The sequence below is a fragment of the Durio zibethinus genome, chromosome 6, assembly GCF_047325235.1.
Source record: "Durio zibethinus cultivar Kanyao isolate XHJ-2024 chromosome 6, ASM4732523v1, whole genome shotgun sequence".
Classification (NCBI taxonomy): domain Eukaryota; kingdom Viridiplantae; phylum Streptophyta; class Magnoliopsida; order Malvales; family Malvaceae; genus Durio; species Durio zibethinus.
This window is the reverse complement of record NC_143167.1, coordinates 33,101,048-33,124,020: the sequence shown is the minus strand read 5'-3', so window position 1 is coordinate 33,124,020 and position 22,973 is coordinate 33,101,048. Positions and strand designations below refer to the sequence as shown.

General features: G+C 35.6%; 2 protein-coding genes across 4 annotated transcripts; one reads left to right on the top strand and one right to left on the bottom strand.

Moving 5' to 3' along the window:
* Window positions 1-1,343: 1,343 nt before the first annotated feature.
* On the top strand, window positions 1,344-10,599 carry LOC111284421 (alpha/beta-Hydrolases superfamily protein). Of its 2 annotated transcripts, none has more exons than XM_022873084.2 (11): window positions 1,344-2,470; window positions 2,701-2,977; window positions 3,094-3,279; window positions 3,753-3,887; window positions 4,438-4,902; window positions 5,364-7,694; window positions 8,274-8,479; window positions 8,572-8,727; window positions 9,033-9,270; window positions 9,428-9,741; window positions 9,927-10,599. In XM_022873084.2, the coding sequence occupies exons 1-11, from the start codon at window positions 1,713-1,715 to the stop codon at window positions 10,228-10,230; spliced, it is 5,370 nt and encodes a 1,789-aa protein (XP_022728819.2). In that variant the 5' UTR covers window positions 1,344-1,712; the 3' UTR covers window positions 10,231-10,599. The 2 variants fall into 2 exon arrangements, 1 of the variants encoding a protein (XP_022728819.2); XR_002689512.2 differs by having other exon boundaries at window positions 1,374-2,470; window positions 9,109-9,270.
* A 1,277-nt stretch (window positions 10,600-11,876) lies between these two features.
* Window positions 11,877-17,592, bottom strand: LOC111286797 (sucrose synthase-like). 2 transcript variants are annotated; one of them, XM_089763091.1, is made up of 14 exons: window positions 17,480-17,592; window positions 15,628-15,734; window positions 15,396-15,522; window positions 15,168-15,319; window positions 14,887-15,079; window positions 14,372-14,707; window positions 14,171-14,266; window positions 13,894-14,067; window positions 13,667-13,783; window positions 13,400-13,566; window positions 13,086-13,310; window positions 12,430-12,993; window positions 12,202-12,340; window positions 11,877-12,106 (listed from the first exon to the last, which is right to left on the bottom strand). In XM_089763091.1, the coding sequence occupies exons 2-14, from the start codon at window positions 15,723-15,725 to the stop codon at window positions 12,077-12,079; spliced, it is 2,418 nt and encodes an 805-aa protein (XP_089619217.1). In that variant the 5' UTR covers window positions 15,726-15,734; window positions 17,480-17,592; the 3' UTR covers window positions 11,877-12,076. The 2 variants fall into 2 exon arrangements, with proteins under 2 accessions (XP_089619217.1, XP_022732742.2); XM_022877007.2 differs by lacking the exon at window positions 17,480-17,592 and adding an exon at window positions 16,408-16,455.
* Window positions 17,593-22,973: the final 5,381 nt, after the last annotated feature.

Sequence of the window (22,973 nt, the reverse complement as noted above, 5' to 3'; positions counted from 1 at the left end):
GAAAATTGTTCGTGGATGGTCATGCAATTTAATTGTTTATTGGGAAACAAGATCCTATAATTTGCAGGAAAAAAAATCAACAGGATCTACTTGCACTTGAACTTATTCTACTAGTTTTCAAATTTCCCATGATCAAAAACACAGTGGAAGAACTGAGATGTCTCCAAAAGAGAGATGCAAAAAAAACATAAGAAATGTCTTTTTTTGATTGGGACCTAAATCGTGCCCATATCTGCTTAAGCAAATTGATGACGAGGGTCGCCGAGATTATTGATCATAATTGCGAGATTATCGACGACATGTAGCATGTGATTAGCATTATGATGATACTAATAATCAGGGTTAACCTTGTCAGTTTGCCCGTTGCCTACGGCTGTTTATATTTGTCTTACATGTTTCTAAACAATGGATTCTACTAGAAAAGTGACTTTATAGGATTACTTGCCAATTAGCCAGATTTGGGAGTTAATTCATTAAAAAAAAAAAAGAAAAAAAAGAAAAGGGCTACAAGAGCCAGTTGTATGTATATATCATGGTGCTGGATATGTAATGGACATCTTCGCCAAATAAAATAATTTTTTTTTGAAAATTTTAATTTATTCTTGAATCTTTCATCTTTATATTTATTTGGTTGAAAAATATATTATATACATAAAATTCTTCAAATTTACAACCTTTGAATGCTAGTTTTGATGTTATACTAATTAATCTAAAGATCAGTAATTGACATCTTAAGTACAAATAGTTGAATGTAAATGTTAATTAACATCATAGATGTCGCTTTTTGTATATAATATGCCCATATCTGCCGTTGTTTTGTATTTTTTTTTTTTTTTCATTTTTGAGAAGATCAGCATAAAGGAATGGAAATAAAGAGAAAATAATGGGCCATCTTAGGCGGCTTAAAAATTTTAGACTTTGGGCATGGTGATTGAGAACGTAGAAAGGGGCCCGATCCAAAGCACTCAAGATACTAGTCTGGCTCAATATTACAAACCTGTAAGAGGTTCAAGGTTAATTTTTGGCATTGAATTGATAAAAGATTTCATTGGTAAAACTGTAAAGCAAGAAATTGGAAATGATTGGGGTTTTAAACAACAAAAAATCTTATTTAAAATAAATTCACCACTCTTATTTGGTAATATATATATATATATATATATGATATCCACTGACTAACTCCTGGTCTATGAGTATATTCACTTTTTTTATAAGAGGCCCAAAAAACCTTTTGGGCTATATATTCCAAACTGCAATAACAAATGTAAAATGGGCCAGCCGTCAGCCTCTTTAGGCCCAATATTTTGGTCAAGGCCTGGCCGCCTTCTTGAAGGTGAAGCGGTGAAAACGATCCAATTTGCACCGCCCGATGTGGATGCGATCATCGTACGATTTAAATATTATAAGTAAACGTTCCAATAACGGTTCGTTCTACTTTTTGAGTTTCCCTTTGGGACCCATTTCCGGATGTGGGATCCACCACCGGCAAACCGAAGCCATATATTTTCGAGTTCGCGGTTAAAACCGTAGAACCTCCCCTAACCACTCACCACCCTCCTCCTCCGCCACCCCAACACCATCGCCATCCGCTCCTTTCATACTTTTTGCTCTTTTTTTCAGCCTTTTCCTCCTCCGTCTTTGTCTTATCTTTAATATCACCTTCTCGAAAAAACTAAATTTTCATTTCCCCACGAAAAAAAAAAGAAAATTAAATGAGCTTCTCTTCTAATTACACCAGTCTCCGTCTCACTCTTAACCGTTCCGACAACCTCCTCTTTTTCTCCCCTCAAAATCCTTACCAAATCCGCGTATTTTGCGTTTATAAACGACGCCGCTTGAAGCTCTCTCGCTCAAACCTCGCTTTCCGAAACCATTTCAATTTCTTTTTCGATAACAACGTTTTCCAGAACCTTCCTTCACTCGATTTTCTCGCGCCGGTTTTAGGTCTAACTTCCGGCGGCGTCGCTCTTTATTTATCTTCGCGGTTAAATTTAGCCTCCGGAGGCAAAAACAATGCCTGTGAAATCGGAGAGTGGATCTTGTTCACCAGTCCGACGCCGTTTAACCGCTTCGTCATCCTCCGATGCCCCTCCATATCGTTCGAAGGGAGTGAGTTGATGGAGGGTGTGAACGAGAGGTTGGTGAAGGAAGATAGGCATTTCGTGAGGCTACATAGCGGGAGGATGATCCAGGCGAGTAGAAACAGAGGAGAGAAACCGAGTGACTTGGAGTACCAGAGAGTTTGTATAAACACGGATGACGGCGGTGTCGTTTCGATTGATTGGCCGGCTAATTTGGACTTGAACGAAGAGCTTGGATTGGACACGACGGTTTTGGTGGTTCCGGGAACGGCGGAGGGTAGTATGCACGAGAAGGTGAAGGCGTTTGTTAGGGAGGCGGTTTTTTGTGGGTTTTTTCCGGTTGTTATGAATCCTAGAGGTTGCGCTAGCTCGCCACTCACCACTCCCCGGTAAGCTATTGTTTGTTTAAGTGAGTAGTCTTTCATTGATTGTTTTGTTTCTTAGCTTTAATAAAATGTTTATAATATGTTTTAAGCAAGTGGGAAGTAGTTACTTGAGAGTGTTATATTTTAGGCTTCTAGATCAAAAGAATTATCTAATGAAAGCAGTATTTTGTTTTCTCCTGGAAATTTCTTGAAAAGCCATCTGATATTAGAGCTTAACGAGTTTGTTTATGTAGGTTGTTTACGGCTGCTGACAGCGACGATATCTCCACTGCTATACAGTTCATCAATAAGGCAAGGCCATGGAATACATTGATGGGTGTTGGCTGGGGATATGGCGCAAACATGTTGACGAAATACTTGGCAGAAGTTGGTGAGAAAACACCTTTGACAGCTGCAACATGCATAGACAATCCTTTTGACTTGGAGGAGGCCACAAGATCGACTCCTTATCACATTGCTTTAAATGAAAAACTCACTGGTGGACTTATAGATATCCTACGATCTAATAAGGTTGGTGATTGCTTCAAAATTTGTAGCATTTCACTCAAAATTACTTCATTATTTCTTTAATATAGATTGCCCATTCAGTACTAATTCATTTGATTCATGCTAAATGAATCATCTAGGAACTATTTCAAGGCCGAGCAAAAGGGTTTGATGTGGAAAAGGCTCTATCGGCCGAATCTGTTCGTGACTTTGAAAAGGCAATATCTATGGTCTCATACGGTTTTGAGGCCATAGAAGACTTTTACTCAAAATCTAGCACGCGAAGCTTAGTTGGCAATGTGAAGATTCCAGTTCTTTTTATACAGGTACCTTCTAGAACTTCTGAGATCTAATGCCATATGTTTTCTCTGAGGTACATATTATAACGTCAAATGTCAGATTAGAACATTCTTGCTTCAAAGAAAACTCATTTATGTTTTCTCTTATGTGTCATTGAACGCTAGTCACTAGAAGGTTAAGTAGTTTCTATCTAAGCTAAGCTAGAGTTCCTTGAAGATGTTGGTAAGCTTCCTAAATTTCCTTCTAATGTAAACTTTTTAAAAACTTAACTACCTGATCTAGATGTTTAATCTTGCCTTCTCGTTTGGGAAAATATCTTTTAGGACTTGCCCTGAAATAGTTTGCACTTATTCTGTTTCTGTCCTCTGCATGCTTGCATAAACTATCTTTCAGCAGTATCATTTCTTGAGTTAATAATTGCACCAGCTCAGAATCCAGTTCCCCCAAGGAGGAAAATTAGAAGGAAAACCTAATTTCTTGTACATTTTTCATTTGTCAGAATGATGATGGATCGGTTCCGCTATTCTCTATTCCCCGTGGTTTAATTGCTGAAAATCCTTTTACAAGCCTACTCCTCTGCTCTTGTTCACCATCCAGAGCTACTGTATCTTGGTGCCATCATCTTACTATTGAGGTAATATCTTATCTTCTTTCTTCTCGTCTTAGGGGTTTGGATCCTTGACTTTATCCACATAGTATGTTAAGCAAAATAGTGGGGTTATCCTTAAAATGACAACGTAAAGTATACTGTTTCAAGGGTGCGGTGGGTTTGAGGGTAGGATTTAGGTTTTAGATTTGATCTCAGGCTTTAGTTTTTTCATGAAATATCCTCTTTCAAAGCATCAATTTTCACAAATGAGCTTGGTGATCTGTGGTCTTTCTCAGTGATCTATACATTGGTCTTCTGAAGACTGTCTAGGTAGTTAACTCTTGCTATATATCCATTATTTGGATTTTGAACCCCAAACTTTTTAAGTCCTACAGAGTTTACTTCATATTACATGATAAGAACAGGTTTCACTGCTTCCAGTGCCAACTATATCCTGGTTATTGCAATTTGCGAGTGGTACTAACCAGTCTGGAATGACATGTTCTTTATCTTATCTTATGGTTTTAGAACTTGATAAAATTTCACCATGTATCTTGCAATTGATTTTCTCATTAGTATCATTTGGCATATATAGTGGCTTACAGCAGTGGAGCTTGGACTTCTAAAGGGTCGTCATCCTCTTCTGAAAGATGTTGATGTCAACATCAACCCTTCAAAAGGCTTGGCTTTTGCAGAAGGTAGGTTGACTGGTAAGGGCGGAAAAGCTAAGAAGCTTTTGGATCTTTCTAGATCAAATGCTTTAAATGGCTATCCCATTGGTCCTACAAGAGAGATGTTAGAAGATGGTGATACAGCTGCTAGCATCCACCTGCGGTCCAGACAAGATTCACTGAAAGATGTGGAACTTGAAGACAAGGGATTGCAAGGAGTGCACAATGATATGTTAGCGCAGACCAAATCTGTTGAAGCAGAGTTGGTCAAAGAGGATGCTGCCGCAGAAGATGGTGAAATAGGCCAAGTTTTACAAACTGCGCAAGTAGTTATGAATATGCTTGATGTAACTATGCCTGGAACTTTGAAAGAAGCAGAGAAGCTGAAGGTAAGGCTTATAGCAGGTTTATCTCATTTGTATGGTCATTCTGGGTTCTAAAATGTGGAATACATATTCATCAATTTCTAACCCTTAGTTTGCAGTGGTCTGATTTAAGTATAATCTCAATTTTGAACAATCAAAATGATATGCTAATGTTAAAGGTTGCCCTGTGCATGTGCATTTGCCGGAAATGAAATATGTAAACTATACAAGTCATATGATATATAATATATTCCTTGATTGAGTAAGTTAAATGTCTATATATGTTTTCTTTTCAAAAGTATTTTACTGAAAATTCAGCTGTATGATGTTATTTCCAATTTTAGATTATTTTTCTGGTGTGGCATGCTTGGTACTTTAAATAGCAATTTGAAAGAGACATGGCTTAAGAATTTGTGGATATAAGTTGAATAAATTTGGGGGCATGAACTTTAGGTATGTTAAATAATGTAAGTATGCACGTCCAGGTCTTGGCTGCTGTTAATCAAGGCGAGACAGTTATGAAAGCTTTGCAAGATGCTGTTCCAGAAGATGTTCGTGAAAAACTTACAGCAGCTGTATGTGTAATTATGCATGCTCAAGGCACAAACTTAAAACAGGGTATTGAGAGGATTCCCAAAATACAATCAGGGTTCAAGTCAAAAGTCCAAGAAAGTGTTAGTGATGCTCATTCTACAGATGAGATAAAAGGAGCTGATGATTTGGCAGATGGGACTGATAGCATTCAGGTTGGCTCAGACAAAATTACTGCCATACAGGGATCAGAATCTCGGCCATCAGACAATTTGCAAAAGTCTGGTGACGTAGGTCAATCTCAATCAACAAGTGCAAATCAAGGTGATATTTCTTCTTCAGCTAAGAAGGATACAAATGAGTTGGGAAAAATCCATGAAAGTGATGATCTCACCAAAGAAAAGGCTTCTCCACATGCTGACTCTAGCGAAACAGGATTGGAAACTAATGCTAAGCCTAATTTGACTTCCCAAGCTGAAAAGGAAGGTAGCACAGATGAAATACTTAGTGGTGAGTCCAAAGCAGACCGAGATGGTGGAGTAGGCCGAATTGAAACAAAGGATGATAATACTCCCCACAACAAGGAAGAAAAAGTCTTGGATTCTTTTACTGACCAAAATAAATTGGCATCTGCCACTATGGGAGACGGTACAGTTTCCCCTGCAGGATCTTCTGAAGCTCAACCAGTGGAAGGGGAAGGGAATGGTGATCATAAAAAGGATCTTCAACATTCACATGATCAAAATAAGTCCACTATAGCTGATTGCAATCCCCCAACCTTCAGTGTTTCTCAAGCATTAGATGCTCTGACAGGGATGGATGATTCCACCCAAGTAGCTGTTAACAGTGTGTTTGGTGTGATAGAAGATATGATTTCTCAACTCGAGGAGGAAAAAGAAGAAAATGAATCTCATGAAGGAAATGAGGTTAGGACTGATAATTCTGATTCTGTAACTGAGACACAAGATACATTTGAAAAGAAAGAGGACAATGAAAATGATCACAAATTGAGAGACACAGATGGAAGTAAAAATAATCAGAGTATGGTTTCTGATGGATTGCATGATCCTCCCATACCTAAAGATCATCATAATGGTCCAGACTTGCAGGATGACTCAACAAGTGAATGGCTGGAGAAGGAATCCTCACAAAATCCTGTTTCATCTGGGAGGACTGATAGTGATGATTCTCAGGGAAATACTGTAGGTAATAGTTTGGATTTGCCAAAAAACAATGATCATATAGTTGGATGCAAACCTCTGGCTGATTATTCAAATAGACCCGTAAATAACATTCCCTTGTACATAAATGCAAATCAATATGAGGACTTTCTGCATAGTGAATACTTCCACAGATATTTGCTTTCAAAACAAACTACCAAACCATTAGATGTAGATACAACTACTGCTTTATTGCTCGACTACTTTCCAGAAGAAGGTAAGTGGAAGCTCTTGGAACAACCAGGAGTGAATGGAGATTCTATTGGTGATGTTACAACTCGTAGCAGAGAGCTTATGGCTCCAGCTGCAGAAGTTAGCAAAATGGAAAATTACATTGAACCATCATATGTAATATTAGATACCGAAAGACAGCATGACCCTGTTGGAGAGTTTGAAACGATAGACAATATGAATGGAAGTGCTGGCAATGCTGATGAGGGATTAGAGGAATTGGAATTAGTGCAGCTTGTAAAAGTTACTATATTGGATTCTTTGAGGGTGGAAGTTGATCGCAGGCTAAGTGCATCTGACATGAAAGAAATGGAATCTCTACTTGCTATAGATATTGAAACAGTTGCAACTGCAGTGTCTGTGTGTATTGGAGATGATGAGGAGCTTACTGATTTTGAAGGCAAAGAGTATGTTATTGACAAGGCCCCAGAAAAAGTTGGTACTATCAATGGAGAAAATGTTATTAGGGCTATTTCATCTGCTGTTCAGAGCACAAGTTATCTAAGGAGAGTGCTGCCAGTTGGTGTTATTGTAGGATCTAGCTTAGCTGCTTTGAGAAAGCATTTTCATATTTCTACTGTTCATGACAATGATCAAAGTGCAGTTAAGGCTGCTAATAAAACAAAAATATCTAGGAAAAAGAATCATGAGAAGACTAGTATAATGGAGTTTGATCAATCACCTGTTTATAAAACTGGTCAAAATGGTACTTTGCATAGCCCCAGTAGTGAAAAAGAGGTAGAAACTGGTTTGAAAGGCCTTAACAAGGATGGTGTCATAGTTGGTGCTGTTACAGCAGCTCTAGGAGCGTCAGCTTTGCTAATGCCAAACAAGGTAATAGTTAATTTCTTTAGAACTTTTGTCTACAAGCATTTATATGTTTTTTGTTGGCTTTCTAAACCCACCTGTACAAGCCTGGTTTAGCAAGGATTAAGTTATCCTTGTTTTGTTACTAAAAATTCAGCAACATTTGTCAAGTAATAAAGGTTTTTCAACAATTATTATCAGCAAAGATTTTCTATTGAACTTGGTTGTTATTACCTAGAAATTACTTATAATATTTTATTTTTATTTTTATTTTTATTTAATTGCTTCTAAATATTATTTGATGTTTATGTCATGGTTTGATTCCCAAGGAACCTTTTGGACCTTGATCCTTTCCTTTTAGGGTTCCATGACTAGTTTAGTTTTAAGAACATTGCCAAAATGGTTAAAAGCCTGTTCAAGTCATATCCAATTTGTACCAAGAGTATCCAAAGAAATGTTGAATTAGTTTTGATTTAAAGATTTTTATTTCAAGCTTCTAATTTTTTATTGTTATATGTCATGCATGTTGATTTGTTTTTCTGCATTTTTATTCCTTCTGCTGAATCTGTGTGCTTGTCATGCTCGCTGGTGTATAAAAATGAGAAGGATCCACTAGATGAAAAGGGAACTGCAGAAAGTTCATCCAAGACCTTCAAGGTGGAAAGTCATCAGCATAACGAGCCTGGAAAGCCTGAGGAAGCAGGAGCTGACAAACACCAAATCAACATGGTCAATAGTCTTGCTGAGAAAGCCTTGTCGGTTGCTGGTCCTGTTGTACCTACAAAGGAAGATGGTGAATTGGATCAAGAAAGGTCTTTATGATATGTCTGATATACACTTCTGTTACATTTGAAGTTGTCTGTTTGTTTGTTTAAACTCTACTTACACATATCTTTGTCAGCAGGCTGGTTGCAATGTTAGCCGATTTGGGACAAAGGGGTGGCATGTTGAGGCTAGTTGGTAAAATTGCTTTGCTTTGGGGTGGTATACGTGGTGCAGTGAGTCTAACAGACAGGCTTATTATGTTTCTCCGTTTGGCTGAACGCCCCTTATACCAAAGGTATTAAAGTGGCTGACTTCCTTCCCAACCTCCTTTACTTTTGACCCTCCCAACTTTCTCTTTCAATGCATTCTGTTTAGATTTATAATTGAGAGTAACCTAGTAAAAGTTATAATCAATATTGTTCAGGCAAGAGAATGATGCTTAATGTTTTAAAACTTGACACCACACGCCTTTGACATTTCAGATATATATATATATATATATATATATATATATCTGGGTTTTAGGTGTTATGTTGTCATCTGACTATTTGTTGTACTGATTTTGTACTTTTCCTCTTTTCTCCTGTTTTCTTCCCAAAGGATTCTTGGCTTTGTTGGCATGGGTCTTGTTTTATGGTCACCTGTTATTGTTCCATTGCTTCCAACTCTTGTGCAGAGCTGGACAACAAATAATCCCTCAAAGTTTGCTGAACTTGTTTCCATTATTGGCTTCTACACTGCTGTCATGATACTTGTCATGTTATGGGGCAAAAGAATACGTGGTTATGAAAATCCACTCGAGCAATATGGACTGGATTTGACATTATCATCATCAAAGGTATGCATGTTGGTTTATGTCTTTGAGGTTGTTGCTTTTCTGCACCTGGACAATTAGGGGTTTGACATTTGAGGGCACATGTTATCTTCAATAGTTATGGATAGCCCTACGTATTATCATAGACAGAGTGAGTTAATATTGATATTATTCCATGCAGATCAAAGATCTTCTCATGGGCTTGATTGGAGGAGTCATGCTTGTTATGTTAATACAATCCGTAAATGCTTTGTTTGGCTGTGTCAGTTTGTCTTGGCCTTCAAATCTTCTTCCATCATCTTTAGATTTCGTTGCTAGGCTTAAAGTGTATGGAAAGCTCCTTGTGTTAGCTGTTCAAGGAATTGTAACTGCAACTGGTATTGTGCTTGTTGAAGAACTGCTTTTTAGATCCTGGCTGCCTGACGAAATTGCTGTAGATTTTGGCTATCATCGGGGAATTATTATATCCGGACTTGCATTTTCTTTGTTCCAGAGGTAACATCATCTGCTTTTATGGAGCATCACATTCTCTTTTCTCTTGTTTCCCATTTTTTTTGTATGAGGTATTCTTTAGATGTAATTCCTTTGTTTATAGACATGTAATAGATTTGTAAATTAAAAAAGAAAAAAGAAGGGCCTTCGCTAACAGTTGCCCCAACTATGTTTCGATGGGATTTCAGGTCTCTGATGGCGATGCCTAGTCTATGGCTTTTATCTTTAGCTTTGTCTGGCATTCGGCAAAGAAATGATGGCAGCCTCTCAATTCCGATTGGGTTGCGGGCTGGGATAATGGCTTCAAGTTTTCTTTTACAAACTAGTGGCTTTATAATTTACAAGGCCAACTATCCTCTCTGGGTAACATCAACTTTCCTCTTTCAAACTTTTAGTGGATTAGTAGGTCTTGCATTAACTTTATTGTTGGCAATTCTTTTCTATCCAAGACAACCTCTGCCACAGAAATTGAAAAATACCAAACAAGAATAAAATCGAGAATTTTCCGGTTAGAAGCGCAGCCAGCCTCTACGATAACTGCTGCATTTTTTTGGTTATAGCTTTCTGGTTTTGAACAGTTTTGTCTAATTGTGACTGCCTAGTCTGTATTTGGGAGTGTTGGGGAAACATTTCTATAGCGGGTAAAGAGTAAGAGGAAAAACTTAGAAAGGAGAAAGCGAAAGGAAAATGAGATACAAAAATGCATCAGAGGGGATATAAGGACATTGAAATGTGGATATTGTAGCATGGAGACTGATATCAATGTACGGTTGGTAAATTTTGAAAGCCAAATTGAAAGGCAAATTTTGTAAAGGAATAGCAATATGTAATACGTATACAAGTAGTTCCCTTTTGATTTTCTGTTTCATTTCTTTTGGCGAATGGTCATAAAACTTGTATCTCAGGTTAGGCATGAATTTTGTCAAGGGGCAACAAGGCATATTTAGAGGTGTAAATGATACATTAATACTCGTAAATTATTCGGATTCGATTTGAATAAAATTTGAATTATGTATGATTATTATCGAGTCGAATTCGAATAACTCGATTAATTGATCGAGTCGAGTTCGAGTAGCTTACGAGATTAATCGAGCTTTTATATTTAAATATTTTTATTATTTTAATTAATAAAATATTTCGAATTCGAGTTCGATCACAAATAATCGAATTTTTATCAAGTATAAAAATTGAACTTATTTTTACATATTAATCGAGCGAGCTCGAGTAATTCGATTTTAATCACGAAACGAGTTCGGATTAAAAAAATAAAATTCGATCTAATTCGAATCGAATATCAAATCACGAATTGAGAGTCGAGTTCAAATTTTTTATTGTATCGACTCGATTTGATTGCATCCAGGCATACTCAATCATGTTATATTATACATGAATAGCAGTAATCTTAAACTATATGCTGGTTTTTTAAGTTTCTTAGTCCCCGCTTATCATTAAGGTCTAAAAGCGAAGTTCGTTTTTACCGCAAATTCAACGCCTATCTTCAGCTTTGCAGTAAAACTGTCTGATTTTGCAAATCAATTAAATTCTTTGGAGGTGTGTTTGTGATTTAAAAGCATCTTTAGAAGGTATTTTTTTTTTTTTTACTTTTATTATTTTATACATATTTTTTAAAACATTTCATTATAATAATTATATTTTTTATAATAATATTAAAACACTTAAAATTTTTACTGCAACAGCATATAAACTAAATTCACTGATGTAAAGTCACGTCTCCTAAAGAGAAGGAAAAATGAGTAGAAAAAAATCATAATCAAATCTAAACTCACCCAAGACTATCAAAACCGTGATGGGAGATAGTTAAGTAGTACACATAATCCGTAATTTTCATATAATTTAATCAGTAATAAGTTATTTTTTTGTTTAGACAAACTAGTTGATAATCAATCCAAAGCTTAATAATTGTTCCATTGAAGTGGCTAATCTATTGTAGGAAATATGGTTTGCACTTTGCCCGACTGACATGAAATGCAGCATTTGGCATCATTCAAACCAATCATTTTCACCCTCCAATCCATCATAACGGTTACTGAACGCTGTGATAATGGTTTTATGGCATTGCTGTATGGCGTTTCAAATAAAAACAAAGGAGAGAAAACGACTAACAAAAAGATGAAACATGAAAAACAAAAGCCGCACAATCTTTTGCTTGAATTGACGGGCGCAAAACCCCAAGTTCAAACAATTGCTGAAAAAAAAAAAAAAAAAGAAAAGCAATAGGCTTTTTTTTTTTTGTCCAATCAAAATTCCAAAACAACAAAGATTATTCTCCGAAAACCGCTCCAGGCAAAACCGGCCCATTGTTTTCAACGGCTTCAATTTACTCCTCTGCCAAGGGAACTGATTCAGCCTGTAACAAATACAAAACAATTAACAACTTACAATTGGAGCCAATAAAAAGAGAAGAGACTGAAATGAAGGAAATGGGGGCATGAGAATTATTACCAGCTTGCGGTACTTAAGAGCGTGGAACATCTCAAGGTAACGACGGCTCTCGCGGCGTTCAAGGTTGGAAACGTGTTTCCAGAAGCCATACACTCCAGTCAGGGTCAATAGTCTCTCGGAGTAAATCTGCCATGTATACCTGATTTCAACAATGCAAAAAGAAATGAGAACAACATGTAATTTCAACGTAGGCAAAAAGAAAAAGAAGAGAAAATTTTGTGAGCTTACTTCTCCTCGATACGTTTCAAGCCTCCTTGGGAGATCTTGTCCCAGTGAGATGGGTCTGTCTTGCACTTCTCAAAGAAATCGACAAGGATCTCACCAGCTTGATCTCCATGGTAAGGATCAATGTTGAAGCCAGATTTACCATGAACAATAATCTCTGCAGGTCCACCATTGCATGTTGCAAATGTCGGCAAACCACAAGTCATGGCCTCGACAACTGTCAATCCAAAGGCTTCATACAAAGCAGGTTGTACGAAAGCACCCTTTGTGTCACAAATGCAACGGTAAAGTTCACCGTTCCTAATTCTGTTCATTTGGGATGATATCCATCTGAATTGACCATTCAACTTGTACTTTTCGATCAGCTCAAACATCTTCTTCATTTCAGCCTTCTCTTCCAAATCTTTGGATTCTTTTCTCCTATCTCCACCTACGACTACAAGGTTGACCAACTCCCGCAATTTAGCGTTCTTGCCATACCACTCAACCAGTCCAGTTAAATTCTTAACACGATCCAGCCTTGCCATTGTAAATAGAATTGGCTTGTTGCGGTCATTGAGCACACACCTGTGGGACATTGACACACAAATTATTAGTTCAAACAGATATATTTTCGTAATTGGTTTTGCTAAATTAACATGCAGGTGTGGTGCACTCACAAGTGTTCTTCATTCTCAACTTTGCTGTAAAGAAGTTCTTCAATCTCGGGATGGAAATGCTTCAATCTCCTCTTCTCCTCGGTGTAAGGGAAGTAAATGCTCATGTCAGCACCAGGGGACACGATGTTGAATTTGGGATCAAACACGTCAATCCCATGTACAACACGGTAGAGACCAGGAAGAGTGAAAGCAGTGTGACTCTCGTATTGTCCAACAGTGTCCTTGCTGAAATCATTAAGAATATTAATGTCTAGAGATCAAAAAGCATTTCAAGAAACTATCAAATCAAAGTACTGAGAAAGCAGATCATCTACCTTCCAGCAATTTCCTGGAAAGTACTGGTGATGATGAAATCTGTATGGTTCATTGCAATAAGATCAGCTGTAAATTGGCAGGAGAAATGGTATTTGTCCTCAAGCTTCTTCCAGTATATATCTGAATCTGGATATTTTGTCTTCTCCAAAGCGTGGGCAATGGTACACTACATAAAAGTGAAAAAAAAAAAACAAAGTCATCATGCCGAAATGTGATCAAATATAAACACATAAAAGATCATAGTAATAAATTAGTTTCTAACAAACCTGAGTAACTCCCAATTTGTGTGCCAGCAAGGAGGCGACGATATTGCCATCACTGTAGTTTCCAATGATCAGATCTGGCTTGCCTTGCAACTCTTTGGAAATTTCTTGAGCAACATCCTATAAAACAAAGAGATTTACTTGTAAATAAAACAAACATAATATACTATCGTAGAAATTGGATAATTAATGCTTGAGAATGAATACACGAAGATCTTCGTATGGTTCACCTCGGTATAAGTTTCCAAGTAGGGCCAGACTTCAAATCTTGAGATCCATCTACGCACGATTCCTTTCTCTGTTCTGAAGGGTACTCGGAGAATATCTGAATACTCTGTTCCATATACTTTCTCAAGTCGTTGACCACAAGTTGTTCCGGCAGCATCAGGAAGAAGTCTAGTAATCTGAAAAAGAAACAGAGAAATAAGCACAAAAAAGAGCCAAATCATATGTCAAGAAACCCGAAACAAAAGATTACAACTACTAGTAGTAGTCAAGAACTCTCACAATGAGGATACGAGGGGTAATATTGAGTCCTTGCTGTTTGATTCGGTGGAGCATCTCATTCTCCAAAGCACGGACTTGATCCAAGATGTAAACAACCTATAAGGAATAGTTGAAAGAGTCATGCTTATAAACTTAGTTTATACACAAACTACATCATCCAAGTCTTGATCTCTTTATAAACTAGGCTTGTAAAGGGCTAACCTGGCCACCGGTGTCGGGGTACCCCAAAACGTTGTCCTGCGCAAAGTATCCATGGGGAGTAAGAATCACAACATTGAAGACCATGGGGATTCTCCCAAGGAACTTCTCAAGGGTGCAAGGATCAGGTGCCTCAAGAAGATCCAAAAGGAGTTGGATCATCTCAAGCACACGTTCAGCGCTGTCACCCCAACCTCTCTCCAAACCAATTTCTTGGAACTTGTGTTCAAATTCGGCATATGGTGTCTCAGCAGGCAGTGTACTAAGATACTCCTCTGCCTTTCTCAAAACATGTTGAAGGGCATTCAGGTTTTGAATTCTGTCATTCAACATCATGTTCTGCAAAACACCAATAAATCCATATAAACAATAGAATTTTCCATCATTTAAATATCATACTAAGATCCTAGTACATCTAAGGATCTGATGCAAGAATCTATGTCTGATCTATGCACTGACAACTATTTTGACTGATATTTATAACAAACACAATCAAATAACATTTTTATGTGCCATACCTTGCCCTTGTGGCAGTGGACTCTGAGGAATTCAAGTAAAGGGTGCATGCTCTCCTTGTCATGAAACAATTTAGCCGAAAGGTGGCGATTGAGGAACTCCACACCATTACCGATCGACTTTGAAAGAGTTGGGCGAGGGAAAGATGCATTGAAGGGCTCGAAATCCAATTCCAAAACAAAATTTCCATTTGCACTACAAGCAAAGTAAAGAAACATTGTTAAAACCAACCTTAATAAAAAAGATTAAATAAATCAACTAAATATGAACTTTTTCAAGTTACCTTCCATCAACAAGCTCTTCCTTGAAGTGAAGATACTCAGCAACAGTGAGTTCCTCGACAACAAGGGCGTGGACATTCACTCTAATGTACTCCCAAACACCAGGCCTTGGACGAACAGCAAGTGCAACCCATGGAGGCAACACGATCGCTTCCTACAACACAAAAATGACCAAAATCAAGACTTTGTCACAATAGAACCCAAAAGAGAAAAAAAAAGTTTTCTTTTACCTGACTAGCCCTCAATATTTCAGAAAATGGCCCATCAGAGAGCTTCTTTCTGTTCTCTTCAGGGATAGCTTCAAACTCAAGAATAATTTGATGGTGTTGCAGAATTCCTTTTCCTCTACCCTCAATCCTACAATAAAAACAACAATTTTATAAACAAATCTAAACATTTCAAAAGAAAAACAGCTTTCATGCAAATTTGAAAACAATCTTTGAAGGATCCGCTTCAAAATACCTTGAGAGCAAGGCCAAAATCTCGTTCCTGTAGGCAGTAAGGGTCTCATCCAAACGCTCACGGAGGCTATGGACGCGGGTGATAACACGCTCAGCCATTTCTTCGAACTGAAAAAAAGAAGACCAGAAAAACAGAGCCCAAAAACAGAGTAAGTATAAGAAGAGGAAGGAAGGAGAGAGTATCCAAAATGATCAACTATAAATGGAGATGGATAAACACCAAAAAAGTCAAAACTCAAAACCAACATAAACAAACTATTCTAGAAGATTACAAAATTTTTCCAAACCTAACACCTTAATCCACCAACCACATGGAAAATCTTTAATGTTAATCAAACTACGTTTATTGTTCAACCAAGTTTTGCAACAGAACATCCTGAGATCTAATTTTTTTTATTTAATTAAATACCCATTAATTAAAATAAAAAGAAAATCTTAATGTAGTTCAAAGAAAGTCCTTAAAACCACCACTATGAGTGGATATGGCACTGTTTGGCTATAGAAATTTAAGCAGGGAAACGCCCCTCTTCATCAAGAAAACAGATTTGTTTTTTAACTTTTCAACTAGACAGATTTTATTTCTTCAAGATGGAAATTTCGACAGGCCAGGAAAACAGACCCCCTCCCCCTCCAGAAGGTCAAATAAGAACAGCAACATGGGATTGAAGAGAACTCTTCCTCAGAACTTTCAAAGGCAAAGAAATTAAACTAAACTAAGAGCAGATCAAACATAAAACATAAACTAAAGAGAAACGAAACGAACAGAGAAACAGAAGAGCACCTAAACGAAAATAACGAAAGGGAATGGTTTAACGAAGGAGAATGGAATGGAAGACGCTGGAATTTAGAGGAAATTTATAGAAGGAGAAGCCCGTAAGTTATGGTAAAATGCTACCGACTAATTTTTGAATAATAATAAAAAAAATACTGTAACTGCAGTTGAAAGTTGAAACTTGAACAAAAAAAAGTGTAAGAATATTTGGACTTGGAAAGAAGAACCATAAACCGACAAAGGTCTTGTTGAGGGTTATGTTGGTAATTTCAGACATTAATTTACCGTTGGAAATGCGTCATTGCAAAAGGCAGAGAATCAAGGAAAGAAACTATTATGCCACCTTGAATTTCAAGAAACCTAGCAATCAAAGAGCAAATTTTCCTTTAATTTCTCTTTTTTTTTATGGAATATATATAGTAAATATTAACTCCAACGTTTTGTTATTAATTAAATTTATTTCCATTTAGATTAAAGTGGGTCTAAATGAATTAAATCCAACTCTAACCATAGTAAAAAGTACACACACTTTGTACCTCAAATCAAAACCACCAATCAAAAACAAGGAATCTTTCTTTTTTTTTTTCTCTAATAATTTCTTTCTTTTTTATTTTTTATTTTTCCTAGACAGAAGAAAAGAAAAAAATTGAAAGTGGAAAAGTGTAGGGACACAAGTCAGAAGCTGCAGAAACATAAGTGGGGTCATATACAGTGCTTGTGATCATCATAACCATGACTTTCTTTTGTTTTTCTGATTATGCAAAGCAAAATATGAAGTTCGCAGATGAAGTAAATTTTCTGCAAAATTGTGTCTTTTTTTTTTTTTTTGTTCTTCATTTCAATGTGATCTAACGAATGGTGAAGTACAAAAGTTTTTTAGTACATTTACCATAAACTCCTACAGATAATCTAACGTCGTTTTCCCCACCAAACTAAACCAACAAATTGTAAAAGAAAAAAAAATTAAAGACAAAAGGATCTTCATTGGCATATGCCACAACCAAACCAAGAAAAACAAAAACACCCAGCTCAAAATTTGTTGGACTTTGGACAGAAACAACAGAAAAGCAATGCAGATTACCTTGAGTTCTGCAACAAGGAAAACTAAGGAAGAAATGAAATAGCAAAAGGAACCAGAAAACGAAATAAACGCAAAAAATGAAAGAATGGAAAGGAAAAGAATGGAAATGGGATGGATGAAGAGGTGAGGTTGGGGACCCTTTTATACACAAAGGGAAGGCACTCTACTCCACCACCTTCCTTTTTTTTAATGGCTTGTTAAGCTATCACACGTTGAGTTCCTCTACTTCTGTGAAAATTGAAAAACCATCAATGCTGCCTCCTTACCTTCCTGTGGTTTTGTTGTTACTTTCACAATACCGCTTTTTTCCCATTCATCCTCCAGCTGGCTCCCCCATTGGTGTTTTTTTTTTATTATTTGATTTTTTTAATAAGTATTTTTAAATTTTTATTGATCTTGATTCTCTTTTAAAGAGGTACTTTTTCTTATTGATATATATTGTGTTTAAAAATTTTTTTCATATTGATCTTAATTCTCTTTTAAAGTTTTCTTGTTTTGTTTTCTACGGTTCTTGTTGTCTTTGACTTTAAATTTGAAAAAAATATATATATGTATATATATATTTTTAAACTTCCATTCAAGGGAAGTAGGTGTCAGTGTTCCGATGCAACGAAGCACCGGCCACGAGAGTGTTCATAGGGTGAATTTCGTCATTTCGACTTCATTCACATATTTTTTTTAGATATTTTCGTTTTGTTTTTGGATAAAAATTTAGCATTCTAAGCTATGCGTGAAAGTCACAGCACGCCGGGGTGGGGACACGGTTGTCGGAAAGGCAATTGCAAACAAAGATCCCGATTAGGAAACGTGGCGAAGTTGGATTGGTCGGTAGTGACGACTGCGTGACCGAACAGAGTTTAGTTCGGTCAGAAATAAGTCCAGCTGGCAAGTGGGGTCCCGAAGAATAAAGTGCGAGACAGCGAACTCCAGAATTGGATTGGCAGAATCATCGATGTCTGACGTGGCATTAAGCACCGACAAAAACTTGGTACTAATAAAAAAATAAACTTATTGCAAGTGTATAGAATTTTAATTGTTAATAGATTTAATTTAATTTCCAAGGTTTAAACAAGCTTATCCGGGTGATCATTTTTTAATTCGTGCAATTTGCGAAGAGAGAGAAGAAGAGCTTCAGGGAAATCTATTGGCTGGGTGTAGTGGTTTTGGGGTCACCTGGTTTTTGATTTTCAAAAACCTCCACGCCTCACGTGGCTCATGACTTAATGCTGAAATCACATATGTTGCTAATATTCAGTGTGCATGTTTACCTAGTATTCAGTGTGCGTTGACTTTGGCAAACTTGTGTGGGTGATCTCAAAGACCAAGGTTTTGCTTGCTATAATTAAACCCAAATGATTTTAATTTCAGATTCCTCGAGTCCAAGGGGAAAAATAACAATCCATTGAGCCTTTAATTGTTTTAGGTTTGATCAGATGGAAATTGACCAACCAAATTTAAAGGTTTGGAAAGGAGAAAGGAGATAGGATAAAAATGTTGCAGCTGCCATTGTATGTTTTCGATCAATCAGAGCCCTGGGAGGCTGAGACCGAAGAGAGAAGCCCACTTTCGATTGTCCGACTGTTGCTGTAGGGTCCCCCCTCTTTAACAAATTTCATCCATACTTAAATTTTGCTGATTAGGTGTCAAAACAAACAAAAGTGTTGAATATAGAAAAAAAAAATAAATGATTTAATATATATAGTTCCAGAGAAGTTTTGGATTCAAGTAACGACAAAACAAGAGAATCTAAAATGGGGTTAGACCAACCTAACTATCCTTAAAATTATTTAGCATAAATTTTTTTTGAATAGAATCATGGTAAAATACAAATAGAATGTGGAGTATTTACATTAATAAAGTTAACAAAAGAAAAAAAAAAAGAAAAGAAAGGCATTGTTAAACGTCATTTTGTTGCATTAAGGTGTCTCTTATAATTGTAATTTGATGCTTAGAATCACTAAAGTGGTGCGGTCGGTGTTGAGATATTCAGATAAAATATGAACTAATCGAAGCTATGAAACAAAACATGACTCAACAAATCGGTTACAATTGGTTCTTTACGATTGACAACATTTAGCTAATTTTGTTTAAATTAGCATATGAAATCAGGTTTTGCCGTAGAAGTGGCATAAACTCTTTTGCCAACTTGGTGAACTAAAAATTATGGACATCAATGAGAAGCTTTTAATGTAGTAAAATTGATTGATCGGCTTCTTATCTGAATAAATAACACTATATATATATATATATATATTAGGGGAATTTGAGTGTTAGAGATTTTTTTTTATTTAAGGTTATTGAAAAATAAATTTTGATAATTTAAATTAAAAATTAATATTTTATCAATAAATTAAATGATTATTGAAATCCAAATAAAACAAGTATATAAATAAGCAGATAGTTTTAAAAATGTAAATAAAGGAAAGAATCAATGGGAAGTTAAAAGTTAAAATATTTTTTAGTAAAAGGTATCGTAATTTAAAAATTAAAAAAAAATTATAAATGTTAAAATTTTAATTTTAATTAATTATATTTTTAAAATTAATTATATAAATAAATTAAGTTAAATTCTGATTTTAAATTAATAACATTTAATTTTACCAGATTTGAAAGGCTCCCCATTCATTGTCATTCAAAATAGACAACTAAAAGTTTTGAGTTTGTGCCCCACAAAATTAGTTGGGAGAAAATTTAAGATATATATTTTTTGAATTAATGTTGAATTTTGTTTTAACTCTGGCAAATTAATATGAAAGGCTCCCTATTCATTGTCATTCATAATTGCATTTTGCGTAATCGAAAATTAAATGGATAACAACGTGAATGACATTTCATAAAACTCTCAAAATACATATTGTGATTTGGAATAAAAGAAATTAACGATTCTTGAATCTAATTTACTAAATTTCATTGGAATTTTTTTTAAAATTTACATTAATTATCAATTATTGTATTTAATACAAAAATATTATTATAAATAATATCTTAATATTGGTTGAGAAAAAGATCAACTTCGTCATTTGGCAAGTCAATTACAAGGTTCACCCGATATTCAAAACCAAAATTCTAATCAAACCACACCCCACCACAAAGTTTTGGGGCAGACCAATCAGCAAGGAAGTTTTGCCAATGGAAATATTTTATAATTCTCGACAGTCAAAAAAAGTTTGGTAGAAAAAACTTAGGTTGGAAAATGATGTTTTGTAGGACCCTCAGCCTAAATCCAATGTGGATAGGCCATTCGGCTACTATTTTGAAATTGATTGGGGGGTTGGTCTGCCTAACTTCTTTATCTCCAAGTCAAGGCTGTAAGTTGTAAGCCTGTGCTTCAATACCGAAATTGCCGATTGTTTCAAGGTGAAGGGAAATCTTACCAAATATGCAATCCTAATAAGTATTTCAACTCATTTGCATGATTCAGACTATGTCTGAATTTACAATATCATTGTCTGTTAAAGTAATTTTAAATATGATTTTTCACGTGGTGAATATAAAAACGTCAGTTTCTACCCTTTTTTTATATAAAAAAAATTTTGATATTTGTAATGGATATATCCCTATGGCTATAGGACATATGAATTATATAAGCAGACGTATCCATCATTAAAATAGTGAATTCTAAAATGATATGATGTCAATACATTGTGAAATATTGGCGAATTATATTTATATAAACATATACAATTATTTTTAAAAATTAACATCCAATAAATTTAAATTATAAATTTGTAATTTTATTTTTTTATCTTAAATTGTGATTTTTTTTATTAAAAAAAATAAAAATATATATATATATAGAATAAAATATAAGGTTTCGACAACTATAGGTCCACATTTTGTTTTGCACGAGGAATGCAATAATGTTATCCAGATTCCAATCTCTCGAAGTAAAACTAAGGGATTGGGCAGTTGTCGCATAGTGTTTGTACTATTGATTAAGGGAAGTCTTTTTTTTGGATTATTGAAACTAGAAAAAAAAAATTCTTAAAATTTAAAGTAAAATTGAAAAGTTGACTTAAAAATGACCCACAATGGATAAAAAAGATTTATTTTCATTTTTCAAATATAGTAGGATATATAAGGACCAGGAATAATTTCCAGCTTTCTGTCCTCAGCCCACTAGAGCCGCAGGCCACTACTAATGCTGACGGAGACAATCATGAAGAATCATGCCAATGTTTCTTTAATTTAATAGATATAGATGAACAGAATGAAACAAAATTTGCTCCATTTCAATTTGAAAAAGTAGCAAAAAAATTCCACAGCTTTAAGATTATTTATTATATATAATTAATAATATTATGGTTCGTATTGGTATTATATTTTTAACACTATAATAAGGACATAAATTGTAACCAAAAAAAGGCAAATATTTTTGTTGGAATAACTTTCTATGATATCATATCCCGTCATGGAATGGGATTTGCCATTTAATTTAAGATTGGAGAACTAAAAGTCATTCGTATTGAATCCGAAATTCCTAATGAAAAAGGCGAACAGAAGAAAAATAAATACTTTTTGATGGTTTAAGGTCAAAGCATATAGGTTTTCCGTTTTTGCGTGCTGTAAACGCATGGGGTGCATCATCAAACATTATAAATAAATTAAAAAAAAAAAAACCCTTTTCTCACGTAAATTTTTTGTCGATGGCATTTGGAAGAAATGTTAGGTCATTGACTTCAATTAATTCCTAATTAACCCTTTAAATTGCATCATATGAAAATCAAGGTTATCGATCGTATTAGAGGAGGAAAAAAAAATTCAGTGGGTGGGCTGTTTTTGATGGTTTGTGGGGGCAGAGATCTCAAATGATGGCTTTTGTTGTTAAATTTAGGTCTATCATGACTTTTCTTACACTCCAAGCGTCACCACCACTCACCAATTTCCCATTGATTGTACATTTTCTTTGCTTTTGCTGTTGGGAGTTGGATCGTTGAACTTACTATTGTTGGGTTGTTGTTGTCTTCAAATTGTGGTTCCAATTGGGTTTAAATCTAAGGTGGGGTATCAGCTTTCTCTTCAAATTATCTATATTCAACTTTGCATGAATAATTTCTCAGTCTTTTTTTTTCTTTTTTATTACTTTTGGATGAATTTGGAGAAGTGAAATCAAACAAGTAAAATACCAAAACCGAAAAACACGTGGGTGTTGTTGGACCGAATTAATCTGGATTGCAATTCTTTTCTATGGCTGGTTTAACCTTGTAGAGAAGGTCTAATTCTTGAGCTGGCTTTGAATGGTTACAACCACGGATTCGGTGGGGCTCAAACCCACTGACTTGGTGAGAAAGTTAATTGGGACCTCTCTCGTCAAAATATCATTTTGTGTTCTCACTTTCGTTCAGAATTCCTTGTTTTCTTCTTGGTGGCATGGGTAGAAATTGAGCCCTTTTTAAACACATCGATCCCTTGAGACTCTTTTGGTTTTTGGTAAAAGCAAAATTTATTCCAAAATTGCAGGCAGGGAAGACCAAAGATTAATAAAGGAATTGTC